General features: G+C 43.3%; 1 protein-coding gene across 2 annotated transcripts in view; it reads right to left on the reverse strand.

Annotated features, from left to right (window-relative positions):
* The window catches only part of NBAS (NBAS subunit of NRZ tethering complex), a 195,314-nt gene that overhangs the window by 43,234 nt on the left and 129,435 nt on the right, over positions 1-22,645 (reverse strand). For both annotated transcript variants that reach the window (XM_083606886.1, XM_083606885.1), the window contains 7 exons: positions 22,214-22,327; positions 21,589-21,712; positions 15,584-15,660; positions 14,537-14,674; positions 8,110-8,339; positions 4,583-4,693; positions 1,417-1,667 (listed from right to left, as the gene is read on the reverse strand). In XM_083606886.1, the coding sequence (XP_083463012.1) occupies positions 1,417-1,667; positions 4,583-4,693; positions 8,110-8,339; positions 14,537-14,674; positions 15,584-15,660; positions 21,589-21,712; positions 22,214-22,327 (1,045 nt within the window). The remainder of the gene's footprint in view (positions 1-1,416; positions 1,668-4,582; positions 4,694-8,109; positions 8,340-14,536; positions 14,675-15,583; positions 15,661-21,588; positions 21,713-22,213; positions 22,328-22,645) is intronic.

The following is a 22,645-nucleotide window of genomic DNA, read 5'->3' on the forward strand; positions in this document are numbered from 1 at the left end:
ATACGTTTACACGGAAGTCCCACCATGTTCAACGGGTAAGCATGCACAGGACTGTAGCCTCAGGGTTTTGCTTTTTTGCATATGGTTTGGTTGGAGTTTACGGGGCAGGGAGCGTAAGAGAAGGCAGGGGAATGCTAGCAAAACCATCGATTTGATTCTAGAGCTAGTGAAGGGCAGGTAAGGAATATAACAACTGAATGCTACTCGGATCTAGGTCCCTTCCTACCCCTCCACACTTGCATATATGTAACATGTCCTCACACAGATATATATATATATGTGTGTGTGTGTGTAGCTTCTTCTTTTTTAATCCTGAACTTTCACAAATTCAGAAAATCCCCCAGGTTGTATCCAGAGGAGTTGCCTTAGCAGAAAGTGATTTGCTTGTGCAAAGGATAGCACACAATTTTCTCAAATGCCCCTGTACTCCTTCATGTCATATCTCATTTTGCTCCAGAAGGTCCACAACTTTCAGGAACAGATTTCTGGAGGGGACAAAGTAGGAGCAATTGGCAAAAACTGGGGGTCCTGATTTGAACGAGCAGAAACCCTCTCCTTTAAGGCAAAGCTGATACAGATTTAGTCTTTATTGGTGTTATCAATTCACAGTTTCCATCCAGGCTACCAATTTACAACTATTTTACGCGCTTCCACAAAGCAAAAGCCTAACATTGTTTTAGATAACTTCAGTTTTTGTTTTGTACTCATAGTAAGAGAAGAATCTTTGAATCTGTTTTCATATTTATTTTTTACACATATGTTGTCTAATAGCACATATATGTCAAAATATAAAGCCTAGTTTGACACAAACAATAGCAATAAATGTTTCTTGTTACAAAATTAAGTATTTAAAAAGGAGTCCATTCTCCAACTTCAAAATCTCACCAGATCTATTTCAAAACGACCAACCAGCAGGTAACATATGACGTTTTTGCCTTCATGAGCGCATATTGATACAGTTTCTTAGAATTTTATCACTCCACTGCCCCATAAATTTGATGCACATTAAAATATACAAAGGAGGCTGACACCTACTTACTAAGTATGATCCATAAACATCTTACACAAAAGCAAGGGAACGCAAATATTTTTTTCTGGGTAAGTTTGAAATTTATTCCTTTGTTTTATGTAGAGCAAAAGCAAGTCTTAATTCAAGTTTTAAGCATAATACAGATATAGCAAGTTTCATGTGTTTGCACATTCCCGAGAAATAAATGTTACAACTGCTATAAAATATCATATTTAGCATATACTAGATGCATGAACACCCATCTGAACGTCACATTTTGCTGTTGCAACAGAGCGCCCCTCCCTCTTGCAATGAGGTGAGGACCAACATCACATTTTGCGAATGAGAAAAAAGGAATGAGCCTAGCAGATACAAATGTAAAAAGGCAAAATGTCAACTTTGCGTACCTGGTGCAACTGCCTTGAATTTTTTCAGCAGGCGTATGTGTGTTTCGGGCTTGATAGCTAATTTCCCATGTTCAGGACAGGCACAATTTTCAAGGAGTGTGAAATAATACAGCAAACGTTGATGATCTCTGCCTTCAATAGTCGGGTATACATATTTGGCCATATGTTCATGAAAGGCTTCAGGAATTGTGTTCAAAGTCTCAAACAGGCCAAGACTTTGGGCTCGTTCTTCTATAGCAGTTGTGGATAAACTGTGTAGGGTAATGGAACAAATTTGGTCATTGCAAAGAACAGGGCACAAGTTCCTGTGTCTCCCACCTTAAGTCAATAGCTATCATGCAAATTCCACATTCAAACGTTGTAGTAAAGGCTGAGACATCAAGATTATGCATGGCAGGGTTTTCATGAAGGGTGTTACTTTGTACTGCCAGTAAAATTGCAGACTGTTGTCTACAAAGGAAGAGGTACTAAATTATGAACAGGTTTTCCCACTGACAGTTATAACAAGTATTAGTCTTAAGAGTATGTTTTTTAGTGACAAAAGCTCAAGTTTAAGTTGCTTGCTCATAATTACATTTTACCAAATCTCTCATCGAGGTGGGTATTCAAGTTCTTTCCCTGACATGATTTTTTAAGGGAAAAAATCAAGCTTTCAAGCTAACTCATAATTTGCTGGTGTTTTGCAGCCTTCTGAAATTATATATCACGCAAACGCATCTTTCCGCACACACCCTTTTAATAGTTACTCTGGCAAGTAAACCAATTTGGAACGAAAGCACCGGGAGAATAAGCACAAAACAGAAAGAAAAATCCAAAATGGAGCAGGAAAACATTCTTTAGAAATATGCATTACACAAAAACAGAAACAAACAAACAACAACACATTTTCTTAGGTGAATAGTTTTTTGCATCGAAGAGCTATAATTTCTCAAAATTAGCAGGGAGTTGATTCCTCCCCCCCTTAACAAATATGGGCTCAATCATCTGGATGATTTCACAGTTCTCACTCGGTTGTGTCTCCTTACTCTGCTTTCAGCTTTCCTTCCTTAAGCCCCCTCCTCCCTCTAGGCTTCATCTGCTGGCTGGCTGCTATCTGCCTCCAACCCCTAGGCCCTTGCCACCTCCATCACCATTCTGCGTGTCCCCTGCTCCCTCCTCCTCTTGCCGGGGTGATCACCTGGTACTGCTTCAGCTTCCCTTCCCTTCCTCACCAACTACTCCCATCTTTTGTTCCTTAGGTCGCCTGCTTTGCCCAATAGGGATTTTGTTTGTGCTATGGGCATAACAGGCTTCTGCTCCAAGGTTAAGCATTTAAATATCCATCCTATTGTCAATGCTTCTGGACAAAGTTTCATTACTGCTGCAAAATTCACTCTAATACCTAGTAAACACGTTGGGTGGTTGGTGTGTGTGTGTGTTTAATTAACCATGTGGTCACTGGACAATTTGTTGACTCCGCTAACTAGCCCACGTACTGCTGAAATCTTATTTAATAGGGATAGAATAGAATTGGCTGATGGTGTCAAAAAGGAAATGAAGCCTACATAGCCCAACCAGTTTGTCTGTAGCTTTCTACTCTATGGTTCAAGTGGGACAACAAGACATTTGAAGAGATTTCAGTGAGGTGTGGACCGAGGAAGGACCAATGGAACTTGTTCACGCCCCACTCCTCTGAACTTTTTGATGAGACCTCTTCTGCCTGGGCTAGCAAATAGGTTCCAGTGGAAAAAGGCAGACAGAGGTGCTGAAAAACTCACACATCTTGAACATTACATAGACAGGTGCTGGTTGATGGGTGATGAATATTTTTGCCAAAAGGCAAAATAACAATCAAGGTGGCTTGCAACAGAGGAATAAATTAATGCAACCCCATCACAATCCAAAACAAACTATAAAACAACGTCTAAGAACGCACTAAAATAGATTAGAACAACAGACTAAAACAAAGGTTGTATCAGGTGTTAATCCTTATTCAGGATATCATAATTATGGACCGCCAGTTATGCTTTAGCGAAGAGGGACACAAAACACCATCAGATACTGCTTAATACAATCAAGCCTAGCTAAACCCATGTTGATTACCACCAAGCCAATATTCCAGTTCAGGGTTTCCCAAATTTGGGTTTCCAGTTGTTTTTGGACTACAATTTCCATAATCCCTGACCACTGGTCCTGCTAGCTAGGGATGATGGGAGTTGTAGTTCAAAAACAGCTGGAGACCCAAGTTTGGGAAACCTTATCGTAGACTTTTAACCAAATGCTAAATAGCATTTTAGAATTCAACATGGAGAATGCCAGCACCCACCTTTGATGCAAATACATTGTTTTTACCAGCCACTAAATAGTACCTTCTATTCAAGCAATGGCTACAGGTGTTTATGATATTCATTGTCAACAACCAAATTGAATACTCAGCTGGCTCAAGAGTGTGACTTTGTATTGGCTTGAAGTAGAGAAAATACTTTTAAAACCCTGCATAGATGGTATCTGATGCTACAAAGATGCAATAAGATTAATGCGCAGGCCTCACTGTTAGGCTGGAGGGGTTGCAGATATATCGGGATTATGTGCCAGATATGGTGGATCTCTGGTGCTGGTTGCACCTTTTGGGCTGCAGTACTTCAGGAAATAGGTTTGATCACGAAGCAGACTGCACAATGCACTCCACAATTAGCTTTATTAATGATCTTCAAGGATGAAATAAAGAACCTTCAACACAAATAAATGATCACATTTCTGCTGGTTGCGACTTGACAACTGATTGCTCAAAACTGGAAAGGTTTGGATAATTTACACTTGACTATTTGGAAACAGAAGGTTTGGACAATTATTCTTAGGGGAAAGCTCACCAAACAAAAGCACTAAATCGATAGCGACAGAAAATGACTTTATGGAAATGTGGTACGCTTTAATAACATATGGAGCTGAAAATGATTTGGGTATTGCATCCTCGGGTAACATATGCCCAACTGTGTCAGGGTAGGTTTGGTTAGCCTCTGTATGTTATTTTCATGGTGGGAGGGAAGGATTTCTTCATGTCTGCTGTGGGCGTTTTCTATTTTGTTGCACTGTGTTATTTATTTATTTTTGAATTCTGCCTCGGCTAAATCCCGCTTGGGCTCTCAGCAATAATAGTAAGCAAAGTAGAATGAGTTGCTGGACTTACCCGCTGTCACTGAAAAGGAATTCCAGATGTGTCATGTAAACTTCCCAGAGCGGGACATTGTACCGTTGTGCCAAGGAAAGAGCTATCCTATACACATTTTCTTCAAGGGTTCTGTTAAGGAGAAACAATAGAATACATTATGGGGGGGGGGGAAACCTGTTTGATTAGGCTTCTAGGATATAATCAAAAGGAGAACTGTTTAAGGAAGAAAACTGATCACTTTTTGGCACGTCTTATTTCCCTAAGCAGGCCCAACAGCAATAATTTCACCATCTTTCATTTCTCCCCAAAGTATAATATATTAGAAAGTGATGAATTCACAGAGAGAGAGGTTTCAAAAACAATAAAAGGGGAAAAAGCAACACTCACTTTTCGTCAATTTCTTTATTAAGAGTAAAGGAGGCTGCTGTTTGGAACCATAGGGCATTATTTATGTAGTTGAGCATGAAAACTTCATCAGTTTAATACAGAAGAATCATGAAATTGCAACGTGAACTATTAACTGTTATCAAAGTCCCTCCAGGGCATAAACACTCATATTCCATTCCCCATCTCACAATTCCTCTTATTGAGCATGTGGTGTCAAGGAATGCTAAGCAACATGGAAGGTATCAGGTTTGACCAAGCCCCTAAACAGCCAAGCCTTTTTCAGTGGGTTTGGTGGCCTTGCTGCTAACCATTTTGTGAACAACTAAAGCTATAGTTCAGAACATTCCCCTGCTCAAAGCTGAAAACAACATGGGAACAGGCCTTTTCTGTAGTGGCTCCCCATTTGCGGGGTGCTCTCCCCAGGGAGGTTTGACTGGTGCCTTCATTATACACCTTTAGGCACCAGGCAAGACTGTTCCTCTTTAACCAGGCCTGTGGCTGATTATTATTCTACAGTCTTTTAAATGTATTTGTGGGAACGGGGGGTTGTTGTGTTGTTGTTTTATCTGTGCTTTATCTTTTATTTTATTCTGTCAATTGCCCTGAGATCTGTTGATGAAGGGTGGTATACATGTTTAAATAATAATAATAATAATATAATAAGAATAATAATAATCAACAACAAGGACAACTGTCTTTGGACTCTCTACAGTGGAACCTCGGCTTTCAAAAGTAACCCGTTCTGGAAGACCGTTTGACTTCTGAAATGTTCGAAAACCAAAGATCAATGGGCGGTTGGCAAAGTCCATTGAAAAAAATGGAAAAACACGCAACAAAAGATGTTCAACTTCTGAGGTGCATTCGAAAATGGAAGCAATGACTTCCGGGTTTTTGGCGTCCGGGTTCCGAATCATTCGTCAATGGGGACATTCAAGAACCGAGGTTCCAGAGTTGTGACCAGAAGTAGCTACCTATCTCTGAAAGGAAAACAAAACCTTCCTGGACCTGAGATAGCAGCACAAGAAAAATAGGTGAGAACAGGGGTAGCCGCCCAGATGTTGTGGACCTGCAACTTCCATCATCCCTGATCATTTGCCCTGTTAGTTGAGGGTAGTGGGAACTGCAGTCCTAAGCATCTAGAAGGCACCACTTTGACTAACACTGAATTTAAAAAATGCATAAGGATTCACAAGCACTGTAGGTTCTGAAACCAGAGCTTAAGGGACGTCAGGAGTTGATTCATCCAGAGCTCCTCCATCCCCCAACTCACTCTCTGTAAAAACATGTTTTTGAACACAAAGCTCCTGGATACACATGGCAATCCATGCTAAGAACAAGTCACCTACAGAAGAAGTTTTTACAGCCTCTATAAAATATATTCAGCAGATGAAGACAACACTACGCAAGGCAAGGAAGCAGGAAGCCATGGAACATGACAGCTGTTTTCTCAATATTATGTGTCTTTGGGTGGTCACCAAGCTTGGGCAATATCCAGTTTCCAACACTGTAATATATCACCAGCTGAACATCATGATATACCAATATATAATGATGTCTGAAATAAGGATGGAGCTATGTAAAGGCATTGGCTGGCTTCACAGGTTTTCCCACATCATGGCTTTTTGCTGCTGCCTGCTCTTGTGATTCACTGCCCCTGCAGGAGGCAAGGAAGATCTGAGCCAGCAGAGTTAACAGGAGCTGCAGGAATTGAGAGAAGCATTGGCTGGTTTCATGGGTTTTCCCACATTGTGATTTTTGCACAGCACGCATGCAGACACAAGCACACACACATCTCATGATTCGTGGCATATTTCCAGGTCAAAAATTGTGAAACTGGTATTACTATATGGCCTGTTGTCTTTGTCCATGGATGCTTTTGAATTATGGTGCTGGAGGAGACTCTTGAGAGTCCCATGGACTGCAAGAAGATCAAACCTATCCATTCTGAAGGAAATCAACCCTGAGTGCTCACTGGAAGGACAGATCCTGAAGCTGAGGCTCCAATACTTTGGCCACCTCATGAGAAGAGAAGACTCCCTGGAAAAGACCCTGATGTTGGGAAAGATGGAGGGCACAAGGAGAAGGGGACGACGGAGGACAAGATGGTTGGACAGAGTTCTTGAAGCTACTAGCACGAGTTTGACCAAACTACGGGAGGCAGTGGAAGACAGGAATGCCTGGCGTGCTCTGGTCCATGGGGTCACGAAGAGTCGGACATGACAAAACGACTAAACAACAACAACAACAACATTACTATATGGACTTCAACCCAGTTTTGGATGATATATTGATATATCGCCCAGCCCCAGTGGTCACCCTGCAATGAGATCTGCATAGGATTACAATTTTGACGACACAATGAGCGTGCATTTGACTATCCAGTTACCATGAGTTAAGGAAGCCCAGTTTTTGCATATTATACATGAAACAATCTCAAGGCAACCTGATGCAAGATGGAGCCAGTCACAAGATATGTTACATGCAGACCCTCAACTTAAAGTTACATTCCTAAACCCTGGCTTAATTTGAAATGCACAGACATTTCAATTCTCTATGCCTTTGAAAATACTTGACTTCTAGTTTAATAAAGAAGCTAAAACCCATGTAGGGAAAACCACAGGGGGACTGAAACAAACATGTAACAAAATAACCAATATATTCCTACGATATTTCTCTTGTGCCTTATGATTTTAAGCCTCTTGGGAGTCTCTCAATCTTCGTAAAGTGCTACATGCATAAATAACAATATATAAATAATATGAATGATAAGAGACACTCAAGTGAATCTATATTAATAAGACACAAGATACACACACATTTGAAGTGTGTGTGTGTTTGGGGGGGGGGAATCATTGTGTAGTTCAAAACGTGTTATTGGCCAAAGGGTCTCAAATAATGGAATACTGGCTACTAGAGCCCATGAAAGAGGGTAAAGAGGAACAATAGTCTGTTATTTATTGATCCACGCAGCTGGACAAAACATGACTATGGGTGTGGGGGGGTGAGGAATCCCATTACAAAACAACCTTGCAAACCGAGCGTTATGACGAATAAGGCTTTCTAAAGGTCAGAGCCGCTGAAAGTTCACTCTCCCAATTTGCAATTTAAATATGCCGCGTTAAAATAAATAAATAAATGGACGAGCAGATTGTACTTACTCAGCCAGACCTAAAATGGTCTCCCTCTTGTACTGACCATCTGCTGTAAACCTCTGCACATCCACCCCTTTGCCGAGGCCTTGAAGAATCTGAGCCTGAGTGAAGTCCAAGAGCCGCTCGTTGTAATACTGCAGGTGTTTAATCAGAGTGGCTATTTCCTCGGGCCAGTCTGCACGGCTGCGCTGGGTAACGTGTTCCGTGACCATCTGAATTAATTCTCTGGGGTCAGCCTGCGGAATCGGTTGAAACAAAACACATGCTGGTATTTGGAATTGTCAAACCAAGCTCATCAAATAAGCTTCATCCCGTGACATTTTCCAGTGGCCTGGTGAAACAATCTGGGAAATATCAGCAAGCTTTAGTTCAGGACTTAGGAATTCGTATGCACATCATTGCTACTCGCTAGCAAGGGGGTGCTCCTTTTTTTTGCTCCACTTTCCACTCCAGCAGGTAGAGATGAAAACCTCCCTCTCTCTACCAGGAATGGGGGAATTTCTGACTCTCCAGATGTTGCTGGACTACAACTACCAGAGCCGCCTCCCACTTGTTTGGTGGTATTTTAGGAGGAGGAGAAGTGTTTGGATTTGATATCCCGCTTTATCATTACCGGAAGGAGTCTCAAAGCAGCTAACATTCTCCTTTCCCTTCCTCCCCCACAACAAACACTGTGTGAGGTGAGTGAGGCTGAGAGACTTCAGAGAAGGATGACTAGCCCAAGGTCACCCAGCAGCTGCATGTGGAGGAGCGGGGAATCAAACCCGGTTCACCAGATTACAAGTCCACTGCTCTTAACCACTACACCACACTGGCTCTCCAAGGTCCAACATTCACATTACTCCACTGTGATGCAGGCAGAGGCGCGGAGTTCCACGCACCAATGGGGAGGCTCACTGCATTGCATGCGTGTTGAGAGAAGGCTGTGAGGCCCTACGGGGCCCTCCACCGCCACGGGGAGGCCTGGTGGGATCTGGACCCTCAAGATTGGAGGTCCACATACTTGGGGGGAATGGTGTATATGTGCTCAAGCCACATGTACACAGAAATGCCCTCTCTTTTTAAAGCAGTAGAACAGTAATTCCTAAACTGCGTTGCAGGGTACACTACAGTGCTTAGAAGAGGGGGAAGCAACTAAAGGCTCCTGTGAGGCAAATCTCCATGGAGAGATGATGAACTATTCCTCTGCACAATTTACTGTCTTGCCCTGCCTCTTCTCCCTCTGCCAGAAGTGGCTAATCTTGGTGCATCTGCATTGAGCATGACTGAATTTTTCATTCATTCCTAGTGCAGCTCTTCTCAGGGAGAATATAGCTCTGACTTTTACGCATGCTAAAAATTGACAAAAGGTCCTCTCCTGCTAGGGAGCTCAGTTGTGGTTGGCTGAATGGTGTGGGGCTGGTAGGTGGGTGAGACCCTTGCATGCCCTCCAACATTTCTCCGATAAAAATAAGGATGTCCTATTCAATAATAATAATAATAGTAATAATAATAATAATTTTACTATTTATACCCCAACCATCCGATTGGGTTGCCCCAGCCGCTCTGGGTGGCTTCCAACATGGATAAAAACACAATAAAACATTAAAAAACCTTCCCTATACAAGGCTGCCTTCAGGTGGCTCAGGGGCTGGATAACTCCACTCTCTCCAAAATAGGGACACCCCTATTGTGGGACATTCCGGGATCAAATTAGAAACCAGGAAGGCTTCTGTAAATCCGGGACTGTCCCTGGAACATAGGAGCACATGGAGAGTCTGCACTTGTGGGCTACAACCAAGCAACGGTCTGCCTTGGGGGCTCAGTCTAGACAGGGTAGAGCCCAGGCTTCACTGTGGAAGCCAACCTACTAGCTGCTTGGTGGCCTGGGGGCTTGGCTTGGGAGTGAGAACACCTCTTCCCTTTGGTTTGCTCTTAGGCTATAAAAGAGTGTCTTAGATTGGGCTCTAGGATTCCTTTTACATATGTTAAAAGAAGGCCCTTTTGCGTGTGTAAGCATGTCGTGTTTCCAATTTTTTAAAAGTGTGCATCAGCTAGCAGAAGGCGTGGCAAGCCCTGCAGGAGAATATTGGAAGGGTAAACATTTAATCACAAACGGCGTTGCAAGATAACAAGTTTATACAACAGAGGCTAATCAAATCAGGGCACCAATGCAATATCTACTTGCGCTGAAAGATATTTGTCAACATTAACAAAAGGCAACATATTTCTTCATTATTAGCAAAAGTAGTTTAAGTGAACATTTGCTTTGCATTGCACATTTTGATAGAAAGTAAAGAGATTAACAGATCCCCAAGGTAACTGTTAAAAATGGAGAGATTGCTAATTTGTGATCAAGTATTCCCTACTTTATATTCTAAATAGATAGGTAAGGAAGAACTCAAATATTAGTGTGCTTCCTTCCACTCCCTCTAAATAACGTCTGGAGGTGTCTTGTTTTTTCTCAGGGGCAACTTGTAACTTAATTGCTTTGAGTTTTGAAAAAATCCATTGTAGGCAATTGAAGAAAAATAAATGGCAAGGACAAGTAAGATATACATATTGCAGCAAGATGGAGAAAGGAAAGTAAATACCTAGCCGTGTACTAAAATAGTTCCTTTGGAAATAGGTGTTTTAAAAATTTACTTACTTTGCAACCATATACCTGTCTACTCAGGAGTAAGTTTCATTAGAACAAAATTGCTGTCTTACCCATGGTCTAAACCTCCTACAGGAATAGACTGTGTAGTTTTCATTTTTTTTAAGTGACTTTTTTAAAAAAGGAACTTCTTTTTGGTCTTCCTAACACTTGCTCCTATTTCTAAAAAAGTCTTTCCCAAAGCGTTTATAACAGTGCACCATAGTTCAACGTTATGCGTCCAACTTTCCTTTCAAGGGAGACAGGAAAATGGCACACACAAACCAACACAATAACTGCATTCAGATGATGATATCTAAACTTAATAAACCAAATAGGATGAAAAATGAAGCTGACTTAGACCATGGCTCATTATCCTGGCTTCTTCCAAAAGTGGCAACCGTAGTTCCCAAGTTCAGATGAAACAGGAAACAATATCTAATGGGAGACACCTTGGTTTGTTTATTAGCTCATGCTCAGCATATGCACACCTACAAGACCAAAAGGCTCATTCACATCTTGATTTATTAAGCCATGACATTATAATCTAAACTCTCCCAATCAATTTATTACATAATCTTGTCTTAACAACTGGGAGTGAGAATGCAATGGGGTTTTTTTGCAGTTGAAAGCAATCGTCAGCAGTACACATAGCGATGTGTAGCGATCATCTATTCCTCCTCCCATGTTATAGTCCTCCTAAAATGCAGGGGGCGTGTGTGATGAATCACTTGAAAGATGCTTCCCTCCCCGGTCTAGGAACAGGTGCCATCCACTAGCAGATCAACACACACTGCAGTCTACCCTGAGTCATGAACCACGGTATGTATATTTATGGTAAATTGCTGTGTTCAGTCTTCCAAAAACTCCTCCTCCCTTACATTCTAAATGGACAAGGAAAACTTTGAAATATGCCGGATGAGTTACAAACACATTTGGCATCACGAAAGCTTCTTTATTTACAGCAGATCAAAACAACAAACATAGCTAGTGTGAGCAGCAGCTTCACACGTCCTCTCTGTCCGAAAGCAGAGAACAAAGAGAGAAAGTACAAAAGCACACAGAACGGAAGTAAAGTGTCTGGTATCCGTTCCCACACTCCAAACACTATGGAATGTAAACAGTGGATCCCGAGATCCAACAGCAATGAGAGAATGAAATTACTAACAATAACATCACCTATGGCAGCAGGTGAAAGTATCACAGGCCAGCCGGGAATTATTGTCTCCAAGTGCATTACCGTCTTGTTTATCAAACCAAGGTTGTAACTCAAGGTTGTTTAACATTTTTGGGCCAAAGAGCGTCTCCATCCCCATTGTTCCGCTCGGACACTGAGGTCCGGCTCTGAAGGCCTTCTGGCGGTTCCCTCACTGCAAGAAGTAAAGTTACAGGGAAGAGGGCCTTCTCGGTGGTGGCGCCCTCCCTGTGGAACACCCTCCCATCAGATGTTGAGGAGATAAAGAACTACACAACTTTTGGAAGACATCTGCAGGCAGCCCTGTATCAGGAAGTTTTTAATGTTCGATGTTTTATTATGTTTTTATATGAGCTGGAAGCTGCCCAGAGTGGCTGGTGAAACCCAGCCAGATGGGTGGGGTATAAAGTCAAGTCAAGCCAAGTCACACTTATTGTTGGCCAACCCTCCCAAGGGTCACATGCAGGTAGTGGGGGGTGCCTAGACATTGTGCATGCATGCATGCAGATGGGCAGGTATATGACCAATTCCCCTACTGTTTTGCCAAGTTGTGCTGAACAAAACAGGATATTTTCCCTCCACATCACAGCATTGGGCTGGTAGAGGAAGCTCTGCTTCCAGCACAGTGTTGAGATGGAAAAGCATAGCACTCTCTCTGCTCTTCTCCTCTGAAAAGCAGACAGAGTGGGAGTTCCTACAGCTCTTCAGGGTTTCTTTCTCCATTGTAGCGCTGCATTAGGAAGAGGGGAACATATCTTCCTGGGGCACCGTGTGATGGGAAAGAACATCCACTGTTTACTTTGCAAAAGCACCTCTCTTCCCTCTTGCATCCTGCCACTGCTGGGAAGTTGGAGCACTTGAGAACAAGAAGGAATGCTTTTTCCTCTTTCCTGAGCATGATGACCATGGTGGCAGTGTGGGAGAGGGAGGAGAGGTGCCTTTGCAAGAGGAAGAGGCACTTTTGAGTTTGCCAGGGACTGGAGGGCAGTTTCAGAAGGCCTGAGCGCTTGCAGCCTTAAATGTTATGTCAGCAGACCCACGTTTTAGAACGCAGGTCACTAGTCACTGATCAGGTATATAAAGCAGGGGCGTATTGCAAAGTCCTTCCCCTGGCCACGCTTTCTTCTCCAAACACCCACCCCAGAGCTGCAAATTTAAATGTTATATGGGCTGTACTACATCTTTCTACAGTAATATTTTGTTAATGTATAAGGGGGCTTGTGGACGCAGAGAAAAAGGATAAGAAAGGATTATTTTCGGCATGCTGTTTAATTTGGGTGTGTTTTGTCCTGCACCTGCAGCTAGTTAAGCATGTGAGAATGAGGCAGGGAGCATGTGAGAATGACTCAGCACAATCTACAGTATAAATGCTGTTGTGTTTAAGGCAAGTTTGTTCTTGGGCCCTGACCTTGGCCAGAACATACTCTGTAAGAAGACTGCATGCTGCTGGAAAGACTGTATCTACAACTGAATGTAACTGAAACTGCATTATACAGTGGTACCTCGGTTTAAGAGCAGCCCTGTTTATGAACTGTTCAGTTTACGAACTCCGCAAAACGGAAGGAGTGTCCTGGTTTGCGAACTTTGCCTCAGTCTAAGAACGGAAGCCGAACGGTGGAAGGGCACCAGCAGCGAGAGGCCTCATTAGGAAAAGCACGTCTCGGTTTAAGAATGGTTTTGGTTTAAGAACGGACTTCAGGAACAGATTAAGTTTGTAAACCGAGGTACCACTGTACAGTCCAAGTACAGCAACTGACACTTCCTAGCACTATTTGGTGTTTCTCTGTACTTTTGGCATGCTCCGCTGTGCATGAGGATGGGCACTCTGCATATGCCCCAAAGTATTTCATTTATGGGAGTATGCTTATGTTGCAGTTCACAAAAATCCTAAGAGAGAACAAGCCAGCTCTTCTCATGAGCTCAGTATGGAATCAAGTGTTGAGCAAAACGCTTTTAGCCTTTCATTGGCAAGAAGGTGCGCCATTCCCTTAATCCAGTTTAGCTGTTCTCTTCTGTATTCTCTTGTTCTAGTTAGGGTACCATTCTGTTTTGAAATGGGGCTTTCAGAACTGCACACAGTTGCTGCATGCAATAAATGTGCTGATCCTTCGCCATCAAGGTCTGTGCTTCTACACCTGTAACAATTCCAGCTTTACTCATTTCCTACCAATTTCCAGGAAACTGGAAAGTTACTATTATTTATTAGATTTCTTTTTTTCCCAAAGGAGCCCAGGGTAGCAACAGTAGGTTGACAAGACTGCGATTTCCTGGATTGTCTCTGGTAATTTTCTGAGAATAGATACTCCGACTACATTCCAATCCACAGGTTAAAAGGTTGATTTTAAAACATTGCATAGTAAAGTAATGCATCGCTCATGATCATCCTTTTTTAAAAAATATAACTGCTAGGTAATATTAATTAAGAAGCACATAACCCATTCTGGCAAACATTGTATTAAGCAGTTCTTTGTTTATAGAACACTAGCTAAAATGGCGATAGGCAACTTGGCTGGAATAAAACAGGTCTGATCCTGATCTGGGCTTGACTTACACACCAGATTTATAGCACATTAAAAAAAATATTGTATGCTAATGGGCAAAAGAAATTCCTGAAAACTGACCCTGTAGAGGGGATGGCACTTGTCCCTGAAACATGGTGCCAAATGAGCGTAGATCTGCAGGCTGTAGTAATAACTTGCCAGCTGGAGAGATAAAGCAGAAGGAGATTGCTTTTCAAAGCACTTGTTGGCATCCACCACCTGGGAAGGAAAAAAAGGAGAGAGTTAACTTGGCTAAAACAACATCACAATGGCAAGCTCAACAAACTCTTTCGTAGTTGCTCTTCAATGCTCAGCCGGTAGAGCATGTGACTCTTAATTTCAGGGTTGTGGGTTCGAGCCACACGTTGGGCAAAAGATTCCTGCATTGCAGGGGGCTGGACTGGATGACCCTCGTGGTCCCTTCCAACTCTACCATTCTATGTTTTTATGAATGATGAGATAGAGACACCAGTGTCAAAGAAGGTACTCTGGGAAGAAGAGAAGGGGATGTGGCATGTCAAGTTGTTATTTTTTAAGCATCTATTTAGAAGACCTATATATATATATTCTTTCCCTTCAAAGAGCCCCAGGGGTTTCTCCTCATCTCCACCCCAACTTCTCCATGTCTGGGAAGGCTTCCCTGAACAAAAGCATTTTTAGCGGGTGTGGAAAAGAATATAGTGAACTGAGAGCTCTCAAGCAGAACCAACCCCAGACAGCATTGCATTTGGCACCAAGGAATAACTGGGAGTGCATTTTATGGCTCCTGATCACAACCTTTGCAGCTGTGTCTTTACTTGGTAAATGTTGAATGCGCAGTGGGTGGCAGGGCTTTGGGAAAGCTGCCTAACAGGCCAAATTGGGATCCTTGCCAGGTCTAACTGGGGGGAGGGGGGGAACCAAAGGTACTTCACCACTTTCAAAGTGTTTTATAGGGTATAAATTTTATAAGGTATAAATAAAGCAACAACAACAATAATAATAATGAAATAGGATGCCCCTAGTTTCATTGGAGAAATGTTGGAGGGTATGAACTTCTGGATTCAGACTGAAGCCAAGCAAATATGTGAAATATTAGAGCTGTCAAGTTTGACTGTAAGACTGAAGACATCTCAGCTGTGAACATACCTGAGGTAATGCAAGTAAGTATGCAAGGGATAGGGTCATGTCATTTGGCAAAGCTTCACTGGCCAGCTGCAACAGCACTGCAAGAGAGGAAATAAAAAAATAAAAGCTTTCAACTACTGATCCCACTCTGCCCTTCCCACATACCAAGAGTGGAAATTTCCTCACTTGCTATATTTCTGAAGATTCTAGATTTGTGTTTTAGTTACAGGTTGGTAGCCGTGTTGGTCTGCCATAGTCAAAACAAAATAAAAAAATTCCTTCCAGTAGTACCTTAGAGACCAACTAAGTTTGTTCTTGGTATGAGCTTTCGCGTGCATGCACACTTTTCATGTGCATGCACATTTCTTCAGATACTTCTTCGTACACACGAAGCTCATACCAAGAACAAACTTAGTTGGTCTCTAAGGTGCTACTGGAAGGATTTTTTTTATTTTGTCTAGATTCATGTGTCCTGCATGCATTCAATTAAGCACTGATCAGTGGGGCCAAAAACAGATAATGTGTAATTAAAACTGCAAGCCCGCTTTAGCTTAACTCCCAGCCAAAGTGTTTACGCGTTATCAGAACAAGATGAAATAGTGCCGTGGCAGATGTTAAAACAGAATGGCTGGAACATCTCTCATGCTGATTTACAGCACCAAAATCGGCTGGCTGTAAAACCACAGCCACAACGTAAGTTATGAACGTTTAGGAAAACAGGCAGCAGAATAGCGTGAAATATGTTGTTTCCTACAGCCTGAACATCTGTATTTCTTATCACCTGCTTTTTATGTGCCACGAGACTCAATTATTAATCAACTTTTTATCACGAGGAAGAAAGCAGCAAGCATTTTGCCGTTTTACAAATCATTACAATGGAAGAGTTATGGGTGTACCTGGAAATATATGGTTATACACAGCAGCAGGCTGGGTTGCTAAATATTCCTAAGCTAATGAAAGGAATTAAGTAGCATTGGCAATTATTCCTAAGACATGCTGATCACAGGAAGCTGACTTATACCATGCCAGATCACTGGTCCCTCTAGTTCAGGGGTGGCAATGTGAGGCCTCCGAGATGCTGTTGGACTACACCAAAGACCTCAATTCAAATATAATATTGTATCTATTCATAACCAAGAGTGCAATCTTATGCATCTCAATGCTAGTTGTCTCCAGATCAGAATTCAGTAACACAATTCAAGACTTCCATGACAGAATTATTCTGTCATGTTTCTGTGGTTATCCAAAGGCCTCCATGGATACCATAATGGTAGGGAAATGGAGTTTCTCTCTCATAAGGCTTTTGCAATACTTCATCTGCAGAACTTTTCTTAAGAATAGCCATTACATTATTTCTTCTGTACAGTACAGAATTGATTTCTGGATTGGGCCCTTTTCTGGTGAATTATTGCACTCAATGGATCACACAATGGCATCTTATACACATAAATACACCAGTTTGCTCGCGTGCTTTGTCAATGGTGATTGATTTTCCTGGAGAGCCAATGCTCTCAGAACTGCAAGTAGCATTTATCTGCACGACATCAAGTCAGTTATAAATGAGTGGCTTGTATAAATGTCCATACAGGTACAATTGTGTTTAGCAGAATTAATTGGTGTGATTTTTCTCTTTTAGTAACCATGGCGGAATAAACACCCCTTTGAAAATTGCTCGCCAGTACAACTGAAGTGAGTGTTTTTTGTTTGTTTCATTTATCTCATCATATTTCCAAGTTTTATTAGGATGTTCTGGATCTACTGAATCCTGAAGACTTTTTTCTCATACTCCTCCTAAGATCCATGGACATCTCGATCAACTTAGACAGGACTATTAAGCTGTGCAGGTATAGATGTGATCATGTCTCCTTCGATGAAGGTGCCATGGTCTGATCACTACGCTCTGAAAGCCAGGATTGACTTTCCACCCCCACCCTGCTTAGGTGCCGAGCCGATTTGGGCTCGCCCGCAGAGGCTGATGGACCCCGATAGATTCCGCCAAGCCTTGCGGGACCTTGCTCCCCCTGGCGACTCATTGACTGAGCTTGTTGAGGGCTGGAATATCCAGCTCCTGGCAGCCATCGATGAGATCGCACCGAAGCGCCCTCTGCGACCCCGCAGAAACCGGGCTCCCTGGTTTACCGAGGAGCTCCGGAAAATGAAGCGGGACCTCAGACGGCTAGAGCGAGTATGGCGGGGTGCCCGTGACGGAGCCTCAAGAACATCTTATAGGGCTTTTATGAAAACCTATGAGATGGCGGTGAAGGCTGCTAAGAAGTCTTACTTCTCGGCCTCCATTGCATCCGCTAGCTCTCGCCCGGCGCAATTATTTAGTATAATCAGGTCTTTAACGTCCCTTGAAGGACAGCCAAATTTAAATAACAATTTGACACACGGCTGTGAGGCATTTGCGAGCTTTTTTGCGGAGAAGGTCTTGTTGCTCCGCCATGACCTCCCTGCCAATTTGGATACAATAAAGGAACTGGAGGCCCCTCGACTGTCCTCGGGTCCAGTATTGGACCACTTTGACCGGATATCCCCAGCCGATGTAGACAGACTCCTCCGAGCTGGAAAGCCCACCACCTGTCCTCTCGACCCGTGCCCGTCTTGGCTGATTAGAGCGTGTCCAGACGAGGTGCGGGCCCTCCTGGGGGATATCATCAATTTGTCCCTTGGCACGGGGACATTCCCAGGGGAACTGAAGGAGGCAGTGGTGCGCCCGCTCTTAAAGAAAACATCATTAGATCATTTAGATCTATCCAATTACCGCCCGGTTTCGAATCTTCCGTTCCTGGGTAAGGTGATTGAGAGAGCGGTTGCTGAACAGCTTGGTGGGTTTCTGGATGAAACATCGGCTCTGGATCCATTCCAGTCTGGCTTCCGCGCTGGTCATGGGACCGAGACAGCTCTGGTTGCCCTAACAGATGATCTTCGTAGACAGCTGGATCGAGGCGGGTCGGGGCTGCTGATTCTTCTAGATCTGTCAGCAGCTTTCGACATGGTCGATCATGAACTTCTGGACCACCGCCTTGCCGACGTGGGGATCCAGGGCACAGTCCTTCAATGGCTGCGCTCGTTTCTCTCTGGTCGGGGACAGAGGGTGGCGCTTGGGGGGGAATTGTCATCGCGCCACTCCTTGGTGTGTGGAGTACCTCAGGGTGCGATACTCTCCCCAATGCTTTTCAACATCTTTATGCGCCCCCTCGCCCAGCTTGTCCGGAGTTTTGGGCTGGGTTGCCATCAGTATGCCGATGACACCCAACTCTATCTGTTGATGGATGGCCATCCTGACTCGGCCCCAGACACACTGACCAGATGTCTGGAAGCTGTGGCTGGATGGTTACGTGGGAGCCGGTTGAAGCTAAATCCTTCGAAGACAGAGGTCCTGTGGCTGGGACGGGACGATATGGGATTGGGGGGGCAACTCCCATCTCTTGCGGGGGCGCAGTTAGTGCCAGCACCGTCCGTTAAGAGTTTGGGTGTAATCTTCGACACCTCCCTTTCCATGGAGGCGCAGATTGCAGCTATAACAAAGGCGGCATTTTTCCATCTCCGCCAAGCTAAGCAGTTGGCTCCTTACCTCTCTCGCCCTGACCTAGCCACTGTGATCCACGCGACGGTCACCTCCAGACTGGATTATTGTAACTCGCTCTACGTGGGGCTGCCCTTAAGACTGACCCAGAAACTCCAGCGGGTGCAGAATGCTGCAGCGAGACTCCTTACGGGGTCTTCGCTACGAGATCATATTCATCCGGTGCTATATCAACTGCACTGGCTCCCGGTGGAGTACAGGATCAGGTTTAAGGTGCTGGTTTTAACCTTTAAAGCCCTATACGGCCTTGGACCCTCGTACCTACGGGACCGCCTCTCCTGGTATGCCCCACAGAGAAACTTACGGTCTTCAAATAAAAATATCTTGAAGGTCCCAGGCCACAGAGAAGTTAGGCTGGCCTCAACTAGAGCCAGGGCTTTTTCGGCTGTGGCTCCGACCTGGTGGAACACTCTGTCACAAGAGACTAGGGCCCTGCAGGACTTGACATCTTTCCGCAGGGCCTGCAAGACAGAGCTGTTCCGCCAGGCCTTTGGCCAGGGCACAGCCTGACTCCCTCCCTCGGCAATCTTCGTGGAGCTCTGGCCCAATAGTGGCCAGTGGCTTGAACTTAATTAATTTTATAATGAATGATTTTAGAGCGTTGTCTGTGTTGTACTTTTGTATTGTTTTATTGTTGTTAGCCGCCCTGAGCCCAGCTTCGGCTGGGGAGGGCGGGATATAAATAAAATTTATTATTATTATTATTATTGTTAAAAAAACTAGTTTTTGTGGGGTGGAGTTAATTTCTCATAATCAAGCTGCCCTCATTTTTCATGGCAAAACTTCCACGGCAAGTAGCATTGGAATATTTCCAATTTGGATGCACATATTTCAGCTTCTGAAGATGAGGGATGCATACCACAACTGAAGACTTCCTCGGTTAGTTGACCATAGTTTCCCTTTACAGTCAAACCAGGAAACTATGATTACCACATTGGGAATAAGCTAGGATCTAAACCCAACCTATGACTATGATTCCCTATCCCGATTTGTTCAGCTAATGGTAATCATTGTTTCCCAGTTTGGATGTAGTGAGAAATATGGAAAATGAATCCAAGAAGAGAGGAGGAGACAGGCAATATGAAGACAGAACAGGCAAACATAAGTCTCGTGCATATTTCACCTTCTTGAGACAATACGAGCATCCAAACTGAGGCATCCTTTTTCAAAGGATACTTACAAAACACAAATACTTGTAACAGTTTAATTTTCAACTGGGAAAGAAGGTCGTTAAGAGCCCCCTCTCCACTTCCTCCCTCCCACTCAATGAAGCACAAAGGAGAACAGTGTTCGTTTTATGAATCACCAAGTGCAATCTTCATATAAAATACTTACTCAATTGTAATGAAAAGATCTATGCATTAAAAAAAAAGTGTGAATGCGAGGAGTGAATCTGAAGTCAAGTCAATTATAATTTTGGCAAGAAAAAGAAAGGAATAGTCAATATGGGTAGTGATTGCAAAAGTGGACTGTTCTCTGCTGAGAGAGAGCAACAGCAAAATTACACATCACTGCTCATCAAGCTGAGGCTGTGTATCACATAACTTAAAAGAAAGCACCAAAAATATCAAGTTCCAAGCATGACTGCATTATTAGGAACGCATCTCATTCACTCAACTCTCGCTCAGTCACACATACAAAGTTGCCAAGACACATGTCAAGCTATCAAATTAATAACGGAAGTAGATTTATTTGCCCATATTACCTGTATACTGAATAAGGAGGATGCTTGGATGAGCAACCTGTATCACATAGCCACAGTTCTCCGACAAGTCAGTAAAATTAATGAACATGTGTCTTCTAACAATCAGAGCACCATCAAACATTTGGGATTCTCCCTGGGTTGCAGAACATTCTCTCCAAAAGTCCCTGATTTCTGATCTCCATTGTTAATTATTCAAAGACCACAAAGACCCATTAAAACAGACATTGCGACAAAACAGATATTGCAATGCAAGTCACGTCGGATGAAGAAGCAAGGGGGTGGAGAGGGATGTTCAATCAGCACTGACAATGAAAGCAATAATCTAGAAGAATTCCTCCCCCAGAAAACTGTGCTCTGAAGAATGCAGGGGTCCCATAGAAGCTTACAAGGGATTCCTCAAATGAGAAACTCAATAATGGTGGAGCAGCTTCTTAAAACTGCTGGCCACACCAATTTTCTCCCATAACCTTTGGGAGGGTGGTTTCTGTGTTCATCTACAATTCGAACAGCATGGGTGTGAAACTCAATGTGACTGCCCAATGCCCATCATCCTATGTGACCCCCACACTTGATTTCCTTGGCAGATATGCAAGGCTCCCTCCCTGGACCAGCTCTCAGTTTCAAGGTAGAAATTTCAAAATAAGTGATCTCGACATAAGTTAGAACACCACCCTGTGACAAATATATACCATCCACCCACCCATGAAGAAAGCAAATAAGCACACACTGTACCTTCTGTGGCAGGAAAGAGATAATGCCCTTCACTTTTAGTCTCCGCAAGCTTCCCAGTTCTCAGCAATACTTCTGCAAAACTTTCCAAAGGACTGTGCTGATACGTGGTATAAGTAACTTCATTCTACAGAACACAAATTTTAAGCACAAATTATAACCAGCGTTCGCTGCGTGTTTGATTTCTCTACTCTTTCCCATTATTGCAATTAGGTGCCGTTTACACCAACCACTCTCTCGCCCTTGATGCTAATCAGATCTGATTAACTGACTAGCCAGTAATTTATTTTTTATCCACGGGTCTCAAGTCTAAACACTCAGACTCGAAGTGTTTCATTGCCATTTGGTGAGGGAGCTTTGCATGCCCTCTCAACATGCTGGAAGAGGGTGTGAAGGGGGTTGTGCATAAATTCTGCCCTCTGCCTGTCCTCTTCTGACATTTGTGCATTCAAACTCTATCAGAAGAAGGACTTTCGTACCAATGTATCCAGCTAGGGCTTCTCCACGCAAGGTGGGAAGCTTGCTGTAACAGTCCTCTCTGCACCTCCTTTTAATACGTGGAGGGTGGGTCGTGTGGATAGGCATTTATTTATTTATTTACCAACTATTTAACAGGTCGTAAACTTACATCTGCAAGGTATGGATCATCTATCAGAGATTCATAAAATGGATGGCAGCCTTGCTTTTCTACTGCTTTATTTGCTCCAGTGCTGCCTTTTAATGCATCTCCAAACTCTTGACCCTGTTTAGGGGAGGGAAAGACGGAGAAGCCCAAATATTAAGACATCGTAAGCTCTTACCTGGAAAAGTCCTCACATTTCAACAAATGTTAAAAGACAAGATATCCTAACAGATGAGTGAACATGTTTAAGTAGTGATGATAAAAGCCTCTTACAGTCGTACCTTGGATCCTCAACGCCTTGAGACTAAAACATTTTGGCTCCCGAACGCAGCAAACCCAGAAGTGAGTGTTCCGGTTTGAGAGTGTTCTTTGGAACCCGAACGTCCGACGCGCCTTCCACGGCCTCCGATTGGCTGCAGGAGCTTACTGCAGCCAATC

The sequence above is a fragment of the Podarcis filfolensis genome (genome assembly GCF_964270895.1).
Source record: "Podarcis filfolensis genome assembly, chromosome: 3".
NCBI classification, from domain to species: domain Eukaryota; kingdom Metazoa; phylum Chordata; class Lepidosauria; order Squamata; family Lacertidae; genus Podarcis; species Podarcis filfolensis.